At 39.7% G+C, this 17,693-nt stretch overlaps 2 protein-coding genes across 2 annotated transcripts; both read right to left on the reverse strand.

Moving 5' to 3' along the window:
• Positions 1–1,531: 1,531 nt before the first annotated feature.
• On the reverse strand, positions 1,532–6,029 carry si:ch211-157b11.14 (uncharacterized protein LOC799552 homolog). Its single transcript, XM_034219206.1, has 4 exons — positions 5,978–6,029; positions 2,546–5,372; positions 2,324–2,440; positions 1,532–1,771 (listed from the first exon to the last, which is right to left on the reverse strand). The coding sequence occupies exons 2-4, from the start codon at positions 5,346–5,348 to the stop codon at positions 1,695–1,697; spliced, it is 2,997 nt and encodes a 998-aa protein (XP_034075097.1). The 5' UTR covers positions 5,349–5,372; positions 5,978–6,029; the 3' UTR covers positions 1,532–1,694.
• Positions 6,030–6,892: 863 nt separating this feature from the next.
• Positions 6,893–12,510, reverse strand: cunh1orf159 (chromosome unknown C1orf159 homolog). The gene is made up of 9 exons (XM_034218967.1): positions 12,256–12,510; positions 11,260–11,340; positions 11,081–11,165; positions 10,243–10,338; positions 10,098–10,154; positions 9,650–9,784; positions 9,444–9,469; positions 9,309–9,333; positions 6,893–9,001 (listed from the first exon to the last, which is right to left on the reverse strand). Exons 2-9 carry the CDS (start codon positions 11,329–11,331, stop codon positions 8,916–8,918), a joined length of 582 nt encoding a protein of 193 aa, XP_034074858.1. The 5' UTR covers positions 11,332–11,340; positions 12,256–12,510; the 3' UTR covers positions 6,893–8,915.
• Between the last annotated feature and the right edge of the window lie 5,183 nt (positions 12,511–17,693).

Consider the following 17,693-nt stretch of genomic DNA (forward strand, 5'->3'; position numbering starts at 1 on the left):
TAAGATCTTAAGTATCTTAAGTATAATACATCTTTCCATTTTCCTTTAACACATGATTTAACTTATTATCTCTGACTATTATACATCTGTGTTTGAAATGTGTTCTTATGTTTGTAAAAGACACAAATTCCTCTTAGTTCACAGACAAACTTTATTACTTTAGACATTACTTTCAGTTTGTGTGCTGTTGAAATTAAAGACGTTTTTTATTATTTGTCCACAGTTAATATCGGTAAGGGCTTAATTACAGAAACACTTTTTTAAGATGTACTACAGCAGATTGTTCAGGAGTCAAATATAAAAGCATTTGAGACAACAAAACCGGATATGTCAATTCTCTTTAGTTTATATCAATTATATAGGAAAATATATATATTTTTAGCTATTTCTAAAGTTTACATTTTGTTGCAACACAGGTTGTAAAATATCTCAGCAGATGAGCTGACTAGTCACATAGTATTTAGGCACAGTGGTTCATAATGTGGCGGCTGACATGAGAGGACGTTCACACAAACTCTGATTATTCTAACATCACATGAATGCAGCACAATGCCTTGTCTCACAATTGCAACAAATGAAATATATTTTTTGTGTCTGCCCCCTGATTTGTATCCACTCCAGAGTTGAAGGTGTTCTCATAATTCACCCTTCTGCCAAGTTTCATGCAAATCAGGCCTGTACCTTTTCCTTCAACCTGCTGACAGACAAACAAATAAACAGACCAACCAAGCAGTAATACAACCTCGTTGGCAGAGGTTAAAAAAAAATTGTTCATTCATTTCATTGTTCGTTTTGTAGTTTAAAACGGGGTTAACCCTGTCAAGCCTGTGTGACATTCTGGAAATATAATAATCTTAAAGTGTCAAATGTGTAAAAAAACAAATCGTGAGCCTGTGATTAGTCACAAGTTGACATTACTTTGTATCGAATGGGCACAAAGCTCAAAATAAGTGAACCAATGCTTACCCATCATGCACAGCTCCTGCAGTCACTTACTTTACGTTCCTACAACTTACAGGCGGACCAATACTCTACAACGCAACTCTTTTCAGGTTTTCATCCACCTTTTCATCCTCTACGACCTCCCAGAGACACTTTGCATCAGCTCTCTACAAGCTGCCATTAAAACATGCGTGTTTAAAGCCGTATTAACATACAAAGCCATCACAATCACAAAGGGCTCAACAAATTATGAGTATCTGTGCTAACGTAGTGGTCCACATAACATCAGTTTACCCAGTTATCTTAACGTTTAAAATGCAGCTGAAATGTTTTCATGTTTAAACGATAATGCTGGGCATAAGCTTTAACTTCCTTTTGGTAAACAAATCCCATTATAAGATCAAAACCAACAATGTGTTGTTTTTAACTTCCCCATCCTGTCTGTGGCTTTCAACCCTAAGCCAATTTGTTCCAACTTGGTCTTGAATATATGGCCTACTTTTACTAATATTAGAATTTTGTTTTTGTTTGTCTCTTTTCATGGAATCTGTTTACGTAAAATTACTGAACTTAGCTACTTAGCAAAAAATGTCTTACTAGCATACGTGCTTTATTTTAACAAGGAAAGAAATGAAAACTCTGAGGCAATATGACATACAGTACATATATAGTATATATATCCTTATAGATGGACCCAAGTGAAAGTGTTTGTAAATGATTACGCTCTTCTTTGTTGTGTGTCAGGGATCCTGTTAGGAAGGATTCCTCCTCTTCACATACTGCCGCAGGTACTGGATGGCCGACAGCGCACTCACATTTGCCAGCAGAGCTGAACAGGATTAAAATAAAGGTTAATCTGAAGAATTGTCAATCCGCCAAGTTACACAGTTCATCACTTCATGATGAATACTTAAAGCCCCTCAACATGTGGTTTCAAAAATGAAGTCTTCTTCGAGTCCATATTTTAAGGTGTTCACCCCTCAAAAACTCATCAGTTATTTAAAAAGGAAATGCAGGACATCACCCCCAGAAAGAAGCTGACGGAGTAAAGATGTTGCACGGCCTTTAAAGTTTGTATTTTAGACACCAGTTACATTTGTAGATTATTGACTGAAACAGCAGCATATCAATACAAGGAGTTAAGAGCTGGACAACACGAAGAAAAATGCAACAACATTGTTGAATAAAAAAAAAGTGCCTTCTGTTACTTTTTTTATACTGTTGAATCAAAACAAATATCTTGTTAAATAAAGAAAATAATATTATTTCCACCATTATGTAAATGCATACATCGAACTGAACACAAAAGGCAAGAAAAAGTTGACATTGTGATGACGATTTATAAACGAATGATGAATGAAGCCCTGGAAAAGTTTCATACCTGCTTTCCAGGCATCAGCAGACTCAGGATCAGATGATTTTAACACCCAGGAGGCAAAGGCGATGCAGACCATGCACATATCTGACTGCTTCAGTGAGGAGAAAATGCCCTCTTGTCCTGTAAGAGACATAAACAAGAATAAACAAAAAAGGAGGTTATTTTGAATCAAATGTGCTCTGGTGTGATTTAATCCAGTCTGGAGAATAAGCAGCTCAGACGTACTTGTTGCCTGTACAGCGTCCAACACCCTCTTCTGCAATGCTAGCTCGCTAAACAGCAGAAAAGGAGATGAAGAGCCTCTCCTGGCAGTGAGCACTGTGAGTGGTGGGTCCACACTCTTCGTGGTGATCTTCTCAACCTCATCTGGGAACACCGTGGCTCCAGATCTACTACACCAGATGCTCCCTTTGTCAGGAAAGCGAACCTTCCTCATCAAACTTTTCCAATTGTAGAATCCATGTGAGGCAGACACCCCGGAATCGTCCCCCTTGAAGAAAGAGCCAGACATGATCCTGAATGGGGAGATGTCGCCTTCCTCCTCGAAGTCTGAGCGCAAGAAAACAAAGTCCGGATTTGGGAATGTGAGTTCTCTGATGATGGGCTGAGAACAAGAGAAAATGGGGATGGGTTTCTCCTCACTGCGCTGGAAATTGTAGAGGAAAGAGAATGACATTTCATCGCTGAACGCACAAAGAGAATAGTCATAAACCATTGAGATGTCAACTGGATCATAGACTTTAACACATTGGGAGCCTCCGTTTGTTCCATCATCGCTGTAAAGGTATTCAAACACTTCAGGCAAGGATATATGATCATGTTCACCCAGTAAAGATGTAGGTATTTGTGTTCCCAGGCTGTCGCTAGCTGTTAAAACCACATTTTCTTCCAGAGATGGACAGCTGCTGAGAAACAAACTGCTCTCGTCATTGCCGAGTAACAACTGCAAAGATAAATCCTCTGTTTTGAAAGCTGATAGATTTTGCAAGCTTTTGCTTTTTGTGATCGGTCTTGGCAACCCAAGTCTGCTCAAAATTAAATCACTGGCTTCCTGATCCTCTGCATAGTCCTCTAAAGGCACAGGTGTTTCAGAGCTTAAAGACTCCTCTTCCTCATGTGCTTTGAAAGGAGAATCGCCCGGGCTCTGTTGGCTTTTGCTTTGAGGGTCAGGACTGTGGTTCCTACTGGCGCTAAGATACTGCCAGTACTCTTCTTCAAAATCGGACGTGGAGAACTCGCAGCTTGAACGATCGCGTTTGGATTCGTCGGGCTGTGTGAAATAGTCTGAATCAGCAGTGTCAGATGTATCCATCAGAACACCATCAGACAAATTATACTCCACTGTGTCGAGCAAAGGGCCGTGATCATCTGCGTTTGGTGTGACTGTATCTCTGGGAGGGGTGGTTCTACCCATCCTGAGCTGCAAAATGTCATTTATCGTCAACTTTTCCATTTCATCCCAAAAAGCAGAAATGGCGTACACAGGTCGAGTGTGTCCCGCGGCTTCGGCGTATGTTTCAGGGCTGTCGGCCACAGGGCAAGGGGTTACAGTTAAATCAGGAATGGGGAGCAGCTGATTTACTGAAGAGCCACCAGATGCTAAATGATTTACTTCCTGTTTTTGGAGTCCAGGTGTAGGTGCAGGAAGCGTGCTGTGTGTTTGGTTATCACATGTGGAGATGTCATCTGGCATTCTGTCTGCACTTTGCCCAGCAGATGACTGAACATCGGTGCTTTCATGACCTTCACAGTTAGAAGCTGGTATATCAAAAGAGAGAGTGCCATCATAAGAAAGCATTTCTCTATCTTGCGTGTTGTCTGCCTCGGTAATCTCAGTCAGATTGAATAGATAGCTGTTTTCTGTCAGAGATAATGAGCGTTGCAGTTGTTGGTGTTCCTTGAGAAGATGCTGAAGATCCTCCCATGATTCGGTAGCTGACAGATAGCTTTCAGAGTCAAAACTGTGAGTGGAGAAGAACTCAACACCGTCTTCATATACGTCAGACTCCACACTGTCTAACTTTATCGGTTTTCTGGGTGTAATTCTGTTGTTTGATTTGGATTCTACAGTTGGCTCAATGATATTGTCTTTAGGGGAAGGAGACATCACCAGTTGTTCTGACAAATTGTCTTCCTCATCAGAAGTTAAAGACAATTGCGATGAATCTGAAATGACTCCCATCTGCACACACTCAGAATCTGGTTCAGCACATTTGTTTACCAAGTTACGGTCTACTTTAGCTTCATTATTATCTGTTGTCGTCTCTAACCTACAGTGGTTTTCAAGTGATCTCTCCTTACGAGTTTTTTTTTGTCTTCGTTTTGTTTTCACAGAGGCAGCACGTACTCCCTGTCGTGCAGGACTCTCGTTCACTGTCACAAACCAGCGCTCTTTCTCTGCTCTTAGACCACTCACATCCTCACTCACAGATCTGTCTGTAGTGATCGGCTCATTTACATCTAGCTCTGTTAGGTTGTAGGAAATGGGGTCAGGTTGCTGTGTGGATATGAGGTCATGAATGTCAGTCTCAATTTGCACAGCTTCATCTCCTCTTTTCAGCTCTGACGATTCTCCCTCTGAACACTGAACATTTAGTTGCTCAGTTTGCAGTGTAATTTTGATGTTGGGATGTTTCTCCTCTTCGATGTGCTCTGCTGTGTTGAAGGCATTTTCTTCAGGATTACCAAGGCCTGCTTCAGCTTTAGTTTCTTCTTGTCCTCCTGCTGAACCACACTGAACCACCTGCACTGATACAGACTTCACACCATCTGTGCAGTTCTCTTCCTCCATGCAGCATCCTGCAGCACTGCCTTCAGCTCCATCACTGCTTGCAGCACAGCTCTGCTCTGGCTCCTGATGGCCTGCGCTGAACACTGAGCTTGGGTTGCCCAGTTCCTCTGAATCACTGAGGCTCCAGCTATCAGGGCAGGCGAGCGAAGGCTGCACCAGACCACACTCCTCGCACTCCTCATAGAAGCTGGTCCAGTCATCATTTGCAATGTGAATGCTGTGATCCAAATCATCCATTTTATATCTCACATGCTCCTGAATCTGAAAATAAGAAGACAAAAGATCAATGTTGGAAGGGTTGCATATTTAGGTATATTGAATAGGCCAATGCAATGTGTTGCAGTACATCCTTGGTATCCCCACTGAGTTATAGTTGAAGTTCCATCAACTAATTTGAGCTAAATATAGAGCGTTGGTTAGGAGTTTAACCTTGCTTGTAATCAGCTGTCAATAGCAAACTGTTGCTCAGAAATCAAACATGCTCTTGAGTTAGTTCAAAGCTTGAAAGGGCAGCTAAGCAACACCAGAGTACTACAGTCACAAGAGCCATAACATATCTCAAAAATACTCCGGTCATATGACCTGATATGAAAAATTCAGCTCTCCAATGTCAGGACACAACATGCTGTATCAGCATAGCAAACATACAATGTTTATAATACCTTAGATTTAGCACTTGATCACATTTGTAGTATTGTTTAGCTACAGGTTATTGGTTAAATGTTATTTTTCAGGTGTGGAGTTGTTAGGATCACTTGCTCTGCGTCAAAGTCGTTTACAGGTCTACTCGAGTACATAATCAACTTGAAGTATATCGTTAAAGAACGTTTATGTTTTTTAGTTTCTATAGTACAAAGAAAACCTACCTGTTACAGAATGACGAAGCGTCCACTTTGAGGTGTCAGTTCTTACTCCCTGCAGGGGCATTTCAGCTCTGATGTCCGTCTGCCCTTGTGTATGTCAGACCGGGGCCTTGCACTCGACTGTTATAAATAGAGTAGTATGTCCAGTCACATGTAGCTGCAGTCGTCCGTCCCTCTATTACCAGAGGTATGACATTTCAGTACCTTCAAAATACAAGCCCTCTTACAGTCATTAGAGGTGACTCCCAAAATACATTCCATTATAACCCTGTAGAAGTGCAAGGACACTTGACACATTGCAGATGGATCATGGGTATTTATACATAATTCACATTTATTTAAAACATCTTAACAAATATCAACTCATGCTACTTCCCTCTCATAGAAAAAAAAGAGATTAATGATTAATCCACAAAACTTTGTACGTCATTACAATCCCAGAGAATTTAACCATCTAATCTTTGTTTCAATTCTTACACAGAAGTACTTGAAAACCCTTTGAAATCAAGAACACAAGTGTAGAATTAGTAGTTTTTTTTTTTAATTAACTGGTCTTACTTTAAATATTTTTGAACACATTTGCCAATCTGACTTTAGATCATGTCAGGGTATGTGTGATAGCAAAGATATATATATATATATATTTAAATCCTCCCTAAAACCTTAACAGCATTGTGATATTCAAAATAATTTTAAATGATGACCGCTATATTTCTCCAGCGTCCCTATCAGAGAAGGATGACATATGTATATTATCTATTTACATAGAGATAATGATAGTACCCTGCTGACCACAAGTGAATATAAAGACATGTAATACCTTTGTTTCTCATTTGTTTAATAAAACAATACAATTATAATGTGATTGGCAGTATAACTTGTCACTCATGTAAAAATAAATTAATGTCTGGCACACAGTTAGGAATGATTTATTCTCTTTATTTATTAGCAGCAGTAATCATAAAAGAAACATAACAACTTTTACATTTGTCTTTGAACGATATGAAAACACAGCAGCGTGAGTTCATTTAACTGAGGGAAACAATGGTTATGGAAAGGTGCTTTATTTCTCCAAACATTACATACATAATTCTGCATGGCATTGAAACTAGAATATGTACATTACCTCATTACAAAAGCAATACGTTATTTGTATAAAACAATATGTACATGTTTCAAGCTAATGTTTGTCTGTAAGTCAAACACATCAAGGGGAATATTCATAGTTTGATTGCTGCCTTTTATCTGGTTCACTTCATGTTGCTTTAGTGTCGTCAACATACAGAAATATATGTAGTTAAATAGCAAATAAAACTTAGATATCTAGCCTCGTTTTAGGATAGTGTACAGTAAAGGCCACTGGATATAATTTAAATACCCAATTATTCCTCACATCATTCTTAAATGTTTCCTGGCTGTTTTAAAGCTGATAATGGCACAGTAATCACAGTAATGGCACACAGTTTTCTTCAGACAACATTTGGCAAAAAGTTAATAGAAGTCAAGTAAAATTCAAAATGCAGCAATATGTTGCCATCCATACAACAACAACACAAATCACAATCACACTTGTTGGCAACTAGTCTTGAGATTTTCTTTTAAAAGGATGACCTCAGACGAATAAAGTGCACAAGGATTCAGTCATTTTATATTCCTAAAGGAAAGAGATCTATTGGAATCTAGATATACTTTAGGGACAAAAATATGCATTTTAAATGTCAGATGACAGTCCTTCCTATATAAAAATATGAACTTTAAATTCTTCACCTCTTTCATGTTTCACTGGGTCTGTTGTGGAATAAAATGTATGATGCGATGCACAATGCCATTGTTCATGAGTAATACATTCACCTTGATTAAGCTCACAAAAACAATAAATACAAATGCAATAATAAAAAAACTAAAGCAATAACACATTCATCCATACAGTGCCTTTAGTAACTCGCTCTAAAATACCCCGCTATTTGACACATCATATATTCAGTTGGTCTGATTGTAATCAGTAAACCTCAGTGCACTTCACAAAATGTAAATAAATATCACAGGTAAATAACATTCTATTTAGCAAAATATAAAATGTCACTGGGCTGTCACTTTCCCCCCCCCTAAAAAAGCCCTGTCACTTGGTCACTGGCTTTATAGTTATTTGCTGTAAAAGGAGTAGTTGGACATTAGAAAAAACAAGTTTATCCGCCTTCTTGCAGTGAGTTAGATAAGAAAATCAATACCACTGTCAGATCTGTTAGAAATATGGCTATAGACAGCAGCCGGTTAGCGTAGCTTAGCATACGGCTGCAAACAGCTAGCCTGGCTTTGTCTCAAGGTAACAGATCTGCTCACCAGCACCTTTAAGCTCTCATCACAACTGTAATATTGTTCGATAAATCAAAAAACCAAAGTGTAAAAGCGATAATTCACAAGTAGTGGGACCCGTACCAAGTGGAAAAGTTTTCCCATGTCAGTTGTTATACACATAAGATGAGAAGAAGCTTAATGTCAAAACATTTCTTAATTCGACAGGTCCACATATCGAAACCATCTAAATAAGTAAACTGATGACATAGTTCAAACAGCAGATGGATAATAACAGTGTTAACTTGTAAAAACAAACCAGCCTGTAAGGTTTAAAACGTACAGAGAAATACTGAAACTAGTTTTGTAAAAAAAAAACACATTTAACATAAATTAGTCATAGAGACTGTGTCAAGAAGACTTTTTTTAATACAGCCCACACTCTTGTAAAATAGAGGAAAAGTAACAGCCCGAGTGACAATAATGCAGCATAAGCAGCTTCAGTTAAATATGGCTACCTACGTACAGTACAAGCCACCTGGTGTTCTTCACACTGCTGAACCTTCACATGATAAGAAGAAAACCTTACATCGTTCCTGAGCGTTCTCTCCTACCAGCACTCCCTCCCCTCCTCCTACTCTTCCCCCTCCTACACATTATAAACCTGGGTGGTGGATGTGGTAGGTACGGCGGGTGCAGCGGGCCTCTCCCTTCTGACATATCTTGGCTTCCTCACTTCAAAAGAAACACAAAACAAAAGGCAACATAAATCACCTTTGATGAAAACAGGAGAAGACAAGCACTGGAGACACTAATAGCAGAGATAACTCCAAGCTGGATTTGTATGCTTTGATCACGTTTCGTTTGTGAATTCAAGCTTGTCATCAGCTTTCATATATTTAACACTTGTCTACAATGTTGCTAAATAATCCCTTTTACTGTTGGACTGCTTCCATTAGTCATAGCTTCACATACAACCAGTTCTGCAGGGTCAGAGAATCAAAGCAGGAAGTTCCCGGTTAAGATAGTGAAGTCGTCTTACCTGTCGAGGAGGGGATCATTACAGCCTAGAAGAGAAAAAAACACAGATATGTCTTTGTACTACAAGACACAAGACATTCCTGAGGATATGAAAAATAAAATCAAACATTGTGAAGGAAACATAAAATGTACTCACTGTCTCACTTGGTTGGAATATGAAGGCTGTAAAGTGCACAAGATATTGTTATGTTTCAGTTTAGCTGAATGAAGAAAGGTATTATCACTGGAGCGTAGCAGTAACATTGTGTGTACATGCTTTATTATATTTGATCTAATGGGTATGGTGGGTTGACAGCACTTTGTTTACATAACTACAGTCTCTCAGAGCGGTGTAGTGCTTACCTTTGTTGCGGCGGTAGAAGATGTTTGGGAGTCTGTTGGAGCGTTTGAGGTAGAAAAAGGAGGCAACAGAGAGGATCAGGAACAGGCTGATCAACAGTGTTCCCAGAAGAAGAGAGGCTGCGACACCTGGCCCTCCTGTTGAGAAATATTAGAAAACACACTAAAGGATTTGTGAGAAAGGTTCTGAATATATTAGATGCTGGAGCTATTTACTATTACATCACACAGAGGTTGTAACCTGTGGAACTGGGTTCTTTTATCTAACTTACATTTCAAATGATAATAATACAAACGGATTATAAAATCCTTAACCATGGTTAATTTACTCAATTTAAAGGACATCTACTTAAAACTGAAATTGCAGTTGTATAATTTAAACTTTAGAAATATATTCTTATAGGCCAAGAAACAAATAATATGCTTAAGCTAATGGATTGAGATATCTTACCAATTTTTGGAATGACAGTCGTTACAGTTGTGTGATTTTTCTTTTCCAATGTATAGTCTAGTGAGCACACAAAAAGGGCATATTTTTTAAATAAATGTGTTACATTCAGACATTTTATTTATTTGAAAACAGGCCTTGTCCTTACTGTAGGTGCAGACTGTTATGTTATCCAAATCCACAGCTGCTGAGTCACAGAATATGCAGACAGTGTTGCTGTTCTCAAGGACACGCAAGAAGCATCCTGAAAAGAAAAAACAAGAAAAATCCCATTTCCTGTCCTTTTGTACCATGGTCAAAATAAATATTAATTCCACTCTGCAATGTAATAGTCACAACATTATGTTACATTTTTCAATATATACTGTATTTATGGTACATCCACAAATACAGTATATTACATGATGCTTGTTAGACGCTTTTATCCAAAGCGACTTACTGTGGGCAATCCCCACAGTAACAATTTGGGGTGAAGTGTCTTGCCCAGGGACACAACGATATGCTGACTGCAGTGGGGTTTGAACCTGTGACCCCCTGATCCGAACACCTACGGACAACCCACTGCACCACACACCTCATTATACATAGTATATATTGCTGAAGTTTAAATATTTTGTTTATCCACTAAAACTGTTTGCCAGTTTAAAATGAATAAAAAAACTAAAAAGGCTGGTTTCCTTTTTTTCACACATTGCTAAGCATAATGGTAACACATCAGCACATAGACTGACATTGAAAAAATATGAATTCTATATAAAATTCTGTGAACTTTGATCCCAAATTGGGAAATTCCTATCTTGCAAGGTTACTAGAAAGGAAATATATACATATCAATATAGCGATACACACATGTATGGGCAGAGTATCATTTCACTCTTGCTTATCTCTAACCGAAAAGGATACAAATAAAAGTAAAGTTAAAAAGTGTGGCTCAAAGTTACAGTTTGGTATGTGTGCCAGGATGATTCAAAGCTTGAAAACATTACCTGGCTCACAGTGGGTGTCATTCGAACATGAATTGTTCCCTCTCTGTTTCTCGCTGCAGCACTCAAGCGAGTTCTGATGTAAAGCCTACGGACCAAACCACATTCACAGATTAACAAATCAGTATTTCATGAGAAAATCACACATTAACTCTTTGGCTGAGTAATATCCGTTTTTCTACCTTAGTGACAGGTGTCTCGGGTCTGATCATAATCACAGTTGCAGCCAAGACCAGAAGGAACGACAGAGCCATAATCAATGCCTAAAAGATCAAACAGACTTGATTAAATACACCTCACTGACTTTGATGAGATCAGATACATTTACCTATTAAAATAAGAGTGCTAAAAAACAACACAATTTCACTGGTTTGTTATATACACGGTATGCAATAGATTGGTCTAATTCTACATATCTGTGCTCTGCTGTTAGTAGTTGCCGTTTTTCTATTTTCTTTTCTTATCACTGATGACTAAATTAAAAATATATGGACTGAGTAGTTCAATTTGAAGTTTATCTTTATGCACCCAATTTACAAAACTTGGAAAAGTAAAGAAAGGATATACAGTGCAGAAAGAACCAGAAAACCCACCGGCCTTATTCAAAGCCTGCACCTAAATAATGTTAAAATGTCACAAAATTAGTAGTGGAAGTGCAATGCTGCCCCCTGTTTATTTGAAGCATGGAGCCATGCATCAGCCCACACTTTGTTCCTTTAACTTAGCTGATGTCACAATATAATTATAGGTTCAAATCACCTTTTGGCTGAGAATAGGTTTAACATATGTTTGATGTTGCATCCTAACTAAAACGTTAGAGATGCACACAAACACCTTAGTTTAAATACACACAGAGATCTCATTCCTGCATATCTTTTCTTTATAACTTTTACAACTACATTTTTAATGCAACGCAATGTATTGGTAACGTTAGAGCTTTAACCAACATATTTAATGTCTCAGTCATTTGCATGTAGTGTGCTAACGTCATTTGAGTTACACAGGATACATGCAAGGTGTTTAGCTAGCTAGCACCTGTCACAGGGAGGAAGTTCAGTCTTCGGTCAGAGATAACATTACGATGCCAGCGTTAGAGAAGTAGATTCACTGACTTATCCCTTCAAATCTGTTTTATAATCACAGACAGAGCAGCAGCACATAACTAAAAGTTAACTCACCTGCCAATCCCTAGGCTTTGGCCTGACCAAACTCCTTGATGTGGTGTAATCAGATTCAGATCGGTTTCGCCGCAGAGGTCTTTTTTTTTTTAGAAAGTCACTGATAGTTTGGCAGATTTGTCATCAACACACCTCTGCAATTCAACCACAGACTGTCAGTGCGTAGCTCATTGCTGTAGCTACCTGATTTCATTTAGCATGCACACTTCCGGGTACGATTTTCAAAATAAAATTACAGGTATTTATGTGAATAAAAGATGTGGATCTATAGAGGTTTCTCAATACTCAAATTTCCCCTCCTCGACTCCTATCCTCGATTCCCCTCCTCGAGACTTGGTGCCGCCCACAGGAGATGCGAGCGGAGGACTGAGGAGGGGAACCGAGGAGAGAGGAGTGGAAGCAGCAGGCGGTTAGAGAAATGAGAACTCCTCTCCTCTGAGCGGTCATTTTAAAGAGACGTCCATTAATGATGACAGGAGGCACAGCAGCCCTCTGTCTGATGGACAGATGTGTTCATGATGACTTATATATTTACTTTTAATTCATTCACAGTGCGGTATAATGAGACAATAACAGGCTACAGATGCGGACATATACACACACACACACACACACACACACACACACACACACACACACACACACACACACACACACACACACACACACACACCACACACACACACACACACACACACACACACACACACACACACACGTATATCCCCCCTCCACCCTTCTCTCTGGTCGCTGAAATGGGGAATTGAAATTACGGGCCAAAAGTTGTACAAGTATTAAAAGTAAGCATAGGACACCAAACCAACTGAGACCCGTCTGTCCGCCGCATCAATGCACTGTACAACACACACACACACACACACACACACACACACACACACACACACACACACACACACACACACACACACACACACACACACACACACACACACACACACACACACACACACACACACACACACACACACACACACATACACACTGTACCACACACACCTGCTGCTAAAACATAATCAGGCTACAGCCTTGTGTATTTTATTATGTGAAGCACTAAATGGTCTTAGAAAAATATCGACTCTTTGTTTGTAGATATCTACTAAACTACAGCATACAAATACATAAAGTAATGTAGGCCTGTTATACTGAGTGATATATATGTTACACACTGCTCTGCTGTCTGCACGGACCTCACAGCTGTTCTCACTGTAAACATCGCGTTGTGATGAAAGCAGTTACTAATAATATCCAAGGGATGCATGCAGAGATAAGTCCGGCCGTGCGTCACGCCTCCACCGTTCCCGGAAATGCATCGGTGGAGGAGCCGTGGAGGATGCATCAGTGGGTACTTCTCACTTCGGTTAAATGGATTCCTTGCGTCCCTCACTTGCGTCGTTTCCCTGCGTCTAGTCCCTCCCACCAGGGAATCATGGAGAGACGCAAGGAAACCACGAGAAGCAGGGAAATGAGTTTTAAGAGCAATGGGACGTCCTTTCCTCCGGGGCGCCACGTGAAGCGACGTCCGATTGTGATGACGCCGCACAGCTGACCGTCTGACAGCAGCTCTGTCCCCGTTATTTCCACACACACGTACCCCGCCTCTGTTAGCACACATGTACTGACACAAACATGTGTATCATCTGTTGTAGACCCAAATACATCAAATCAAATCAGAACTCATTCTCAAAAAAGATAAACGCCATTCTTAAAATGTAGGCTATAAACGAAAAATAGTTAGATTAATATTGATTAGAGTGCACAATAGAAATAAAATAATTGAGAGAAGAAAAAGAGTTATATTATCTATCAAAACCCAGTTAGATTAACATACATTGGATTGCACACTTTGTTTGTTTGTGTGGATATGTAGCACATTAACATTTTAATAGCACTTAATGACTGAATGAATGGAAATGACAATAAATGAAAATAAAACGAAAAAAGTGATCATGAAAATGTTTCCAAAAAATGAATAAAATGATTTTTGCCCACTTTGTTGTTCAGATATATCACATATTTGTAACTAAATGAGACATTAATTGAAACAAAACACGGTATAAACTGAGGAGTGAGTCCCGTGAGGTTCATGTATTTTCTTCACTCCGCTGGGAAACTGCTCTCATGTCAAGAAGCATGAGATCAGTGCATGCGCTGCATCGTCCAATCAGTGAGCGATACACAGTAAGGGGGCGGGGCGAGTGTCTGAGGATTTCATCGAAGGATGGTCTGGTGGTTCCTCGATTATAGCTCCTCCATTATCGTCCTCGCTCCTCGGTCCTCGATCCTCCGGCAAAAATAAGGCCATTGGGACGGTACTCAAGATGGCGCAGACAAATCAACTTCCGGTGAGACCGAGACCGAGGAGCGAGGAAATGAAATATAAGAGAAGTGAGAAGGGCCCAGTGTCTCCTCGGTTAGAGCTCCTCCAGAGAGCCTCCTCGATGCTCGGTCCTCGAAGTGCATTTAGAGAAATTAGATGTCCTTCAACATGGCGCGCTGAAATTAATTTCCGGGTCACTACCGGAGGACCGAGGAGTCGAGGAGGGGAAATGTGAGTATTGAGAAACCTCTTATGAATTGGAAAAACTAATTTGAAGGTTGCAATAATAATAATAATAATAGCAAAATGATTGATTGGTGTTTAATTTACATTAAAGGGTCACTGGACAGTCATAATTCATAATGTAACTTGCATTGCTTTAAGAACAATTAAATAACAATAAAGACTGAGGCTGATTTATAATTATGCTGCATCATAACAGGCCCACTCGAGAACAAATATATAACAATGAAAATGTAATTAATTGAAGCATATTTGAATACATGACAGAAATGAAATGAAACATTGAATATCTCCATGTTTCTGAATGTGAATGTAACAATACTATTTAAATTAAATATTGATTTTATTAATTTATTTTGTTTGATACAATCTTAATGTAAACTGACTTTCTGGCTGACTTAGTAAACCAGTCAGCCAGAAAGTCAGTTAACATTAAGTAACTACTAACTAAGTCTAAATGCTGTGGGGATAAAATGTCGATTAAAGGTAGGGTAGGTAAGAATGGAGAAACCAGCTCGAGTAAGCAAGAATTTGAAAGTACGCAGCCGAAAAAAATCTGCCCCTTCCTTCAGACTTCCTTCAACACACACAAATGCGTACATGGGCCCTTTCTCATTTCATCAAATCCCCCTCGGTCCTCCGGTAGTGACCCGGAAATGAATTTCAGCGCGCCATGTTGAAGGACATCTCATTTCTCTAAATGCACTTCAAGGACCGAGGATCGAGCGTCGAGGAGGCTCTCTGGAGGAGCTATAACCGAGTATACACTGATGGGTCCTCCATGGTCCTCCACGGCTCCTTCGTGGATGCATTTCCGGGAACAGAGATGTTTCAAAGAGTCGTGACGCACGGCCGGACTTATCTCAGCCAATGACAGCTCTGCATGCATCCTCTGGATATTATTTTATTAACTGCTCTCATCGCGACGCGATGTTTACAGAGAGAACAGCTGTGAGGTCCGTGCAGAAAGCAGAGCAGTGTGTATAATATATATCACTCAGTATAACAGGCCTATTTCTCTTTATTTGCTTTAGTTTAGTAGATATCTACAAACAAAGAGTCGATATTTTTTTTAACCATTTAGTGCTTCACATAATAAAATACACAACGGCTGTAGCCTGATTATATGCTTTAGGAGCTGTAGGTGTGTGTGTGGTAGGCTACAGTGTGTATGTGTGTGCATGGGTGTCGCAGCCATTATATGAGGGTGGGACAAGTCCCCCCCACTTTTTCAAATGATTAGTTTAGACCCACCCCACTTTTACTATGCGGAAAATCCGTGAATCGGTCTATCCACTCGCCGCACTCTGTAGAGCGCTGTGTCAGTGCTTCATATCAAATCCATTCCACTTGCTTATTGAGAGAATGTCCAAATCAATGAAACTCCGTAGCCTACCATGTTTTCACTGCTACTTTGTACCAAGGCAGATTCTCACATAGCGCGCGCATGTTCAAGGAGTGTTGTATAGTTGGACAGCTCAGATCTGTTGTATGAAGCGATGTCGGTAGCAGAGGTAAGGCACACATGTAACAGCCTAGTGAGGCCTGTTAACATCAAATTTATATTAAAAGATTCGGATTCCCGGCCACACCAATACAGTGAGAAGGACAGCACAATAGGTGTAAAATGGTTTATTTGTACAAAGTTACCTTAAAAACACTCCTTTGATAACTACTTAAAATAACGTAAGGTTAAAATAATGTTCAATAAATATAAACCAGTTACTTAAGAATTACAGTTTTAGCAGGGGTTGATAAAATCCTGAAAGTCCTGTCCGCTTCGAAGCGAACTCAACTCCGGGGTTTTGCCAGGCAGAAGTGCAAGGTTCAAGTCCCTTCCAGGAAATCCAGTGCCAGGATTTCCACGTTGCCGGCCCGCCGCACTCTGTCCGTCAGCCTCTGGTCGCGGAGCCCTCGGTAAACAACAAAAGGAGACTCAGGGGAGGGGACAACAATGTAACTTTCGTGACGTAAAACTAGACTGCCAAAAGCAAGAGAAATAGCCACTTCCCTTTATCTGGAGTTTGTTTGAGCGTTGAATCCGATGGTTAGAGGAGGGTCTGATTGATTGATTGATTGATTGATTGATTGATTGAAAAGTTTATTAACAGCTTGTATATTGGGTACAGTACAGTACAGCTCAAAACATACAACTGTTAAGGGGATGCAGACCAGAGAAAGACTTTCGTCTTGTTTACATCATGGTCCCCCATTTCCAATTCATCATATCATTTAAGACAAATAAGACATATTTGACATACAGATGGCTTATTTACAATTTACATACAGGTGTTTTTTGTTGTTGTTGTTGTTGTTGTTGTTTTTTATACATACAGATTGCTTATTTACAATTTTCATTTTAGATTTCGTTCTAATACATCCTAACCGGACATTTAAGACATACCAAGTCTACAGATATACAGTTAGTAACAGAGTCTAAAATGCGAGTATATACATAGATGGGGGGGGGGAAGCTGTCCATTGAACGACAGGTTGAGATTTGTACCATTACCGGGGCCAGTTTTGCAATGCTCTCCCCCGAAGGTGCTCTTTAAGAGAGGTTTTGAAGGTAAGTATAGTTTTACTTTCCTTTACAGTTGTGGGAAGAGCGTTCCACCTTGATGTGGCATAATTGCGAAACGTGTATTCCCCCTTTTTTGAGCCAAATCTGGGTTTCACATGATTTGTGGAGCTCCCTCTGGTGTTATGATCATGGTATTCCTTGACCTTTGGGAAGAATTTTGACATGTACATGGGTACCATAGAGGTGTAGTGGATCTTGTAGACCAGGCCCATTGCAAGTAGCTGTACTCTGTCGTCTACTCTAAGCCATCCTAGGTTGTCAAAGTGGGCAGAG

The sequence above is a fragment of the Gymnodraco acuticeps genome, unplaced genomic scaffold, assembly GCF_902827175.1.
Source record: "Gymnodraco acuticeps unplaced genomic scaffold, fGymAcu1.1, whole genome shotgun sequence".
NCBI classification, from domain to species: Eukaryota; Metazoa; Chordata; class Actinopteri; order Perciformes; family Bathydraconidae; genus Gymnodraco; species Gymnodraco acuticeps.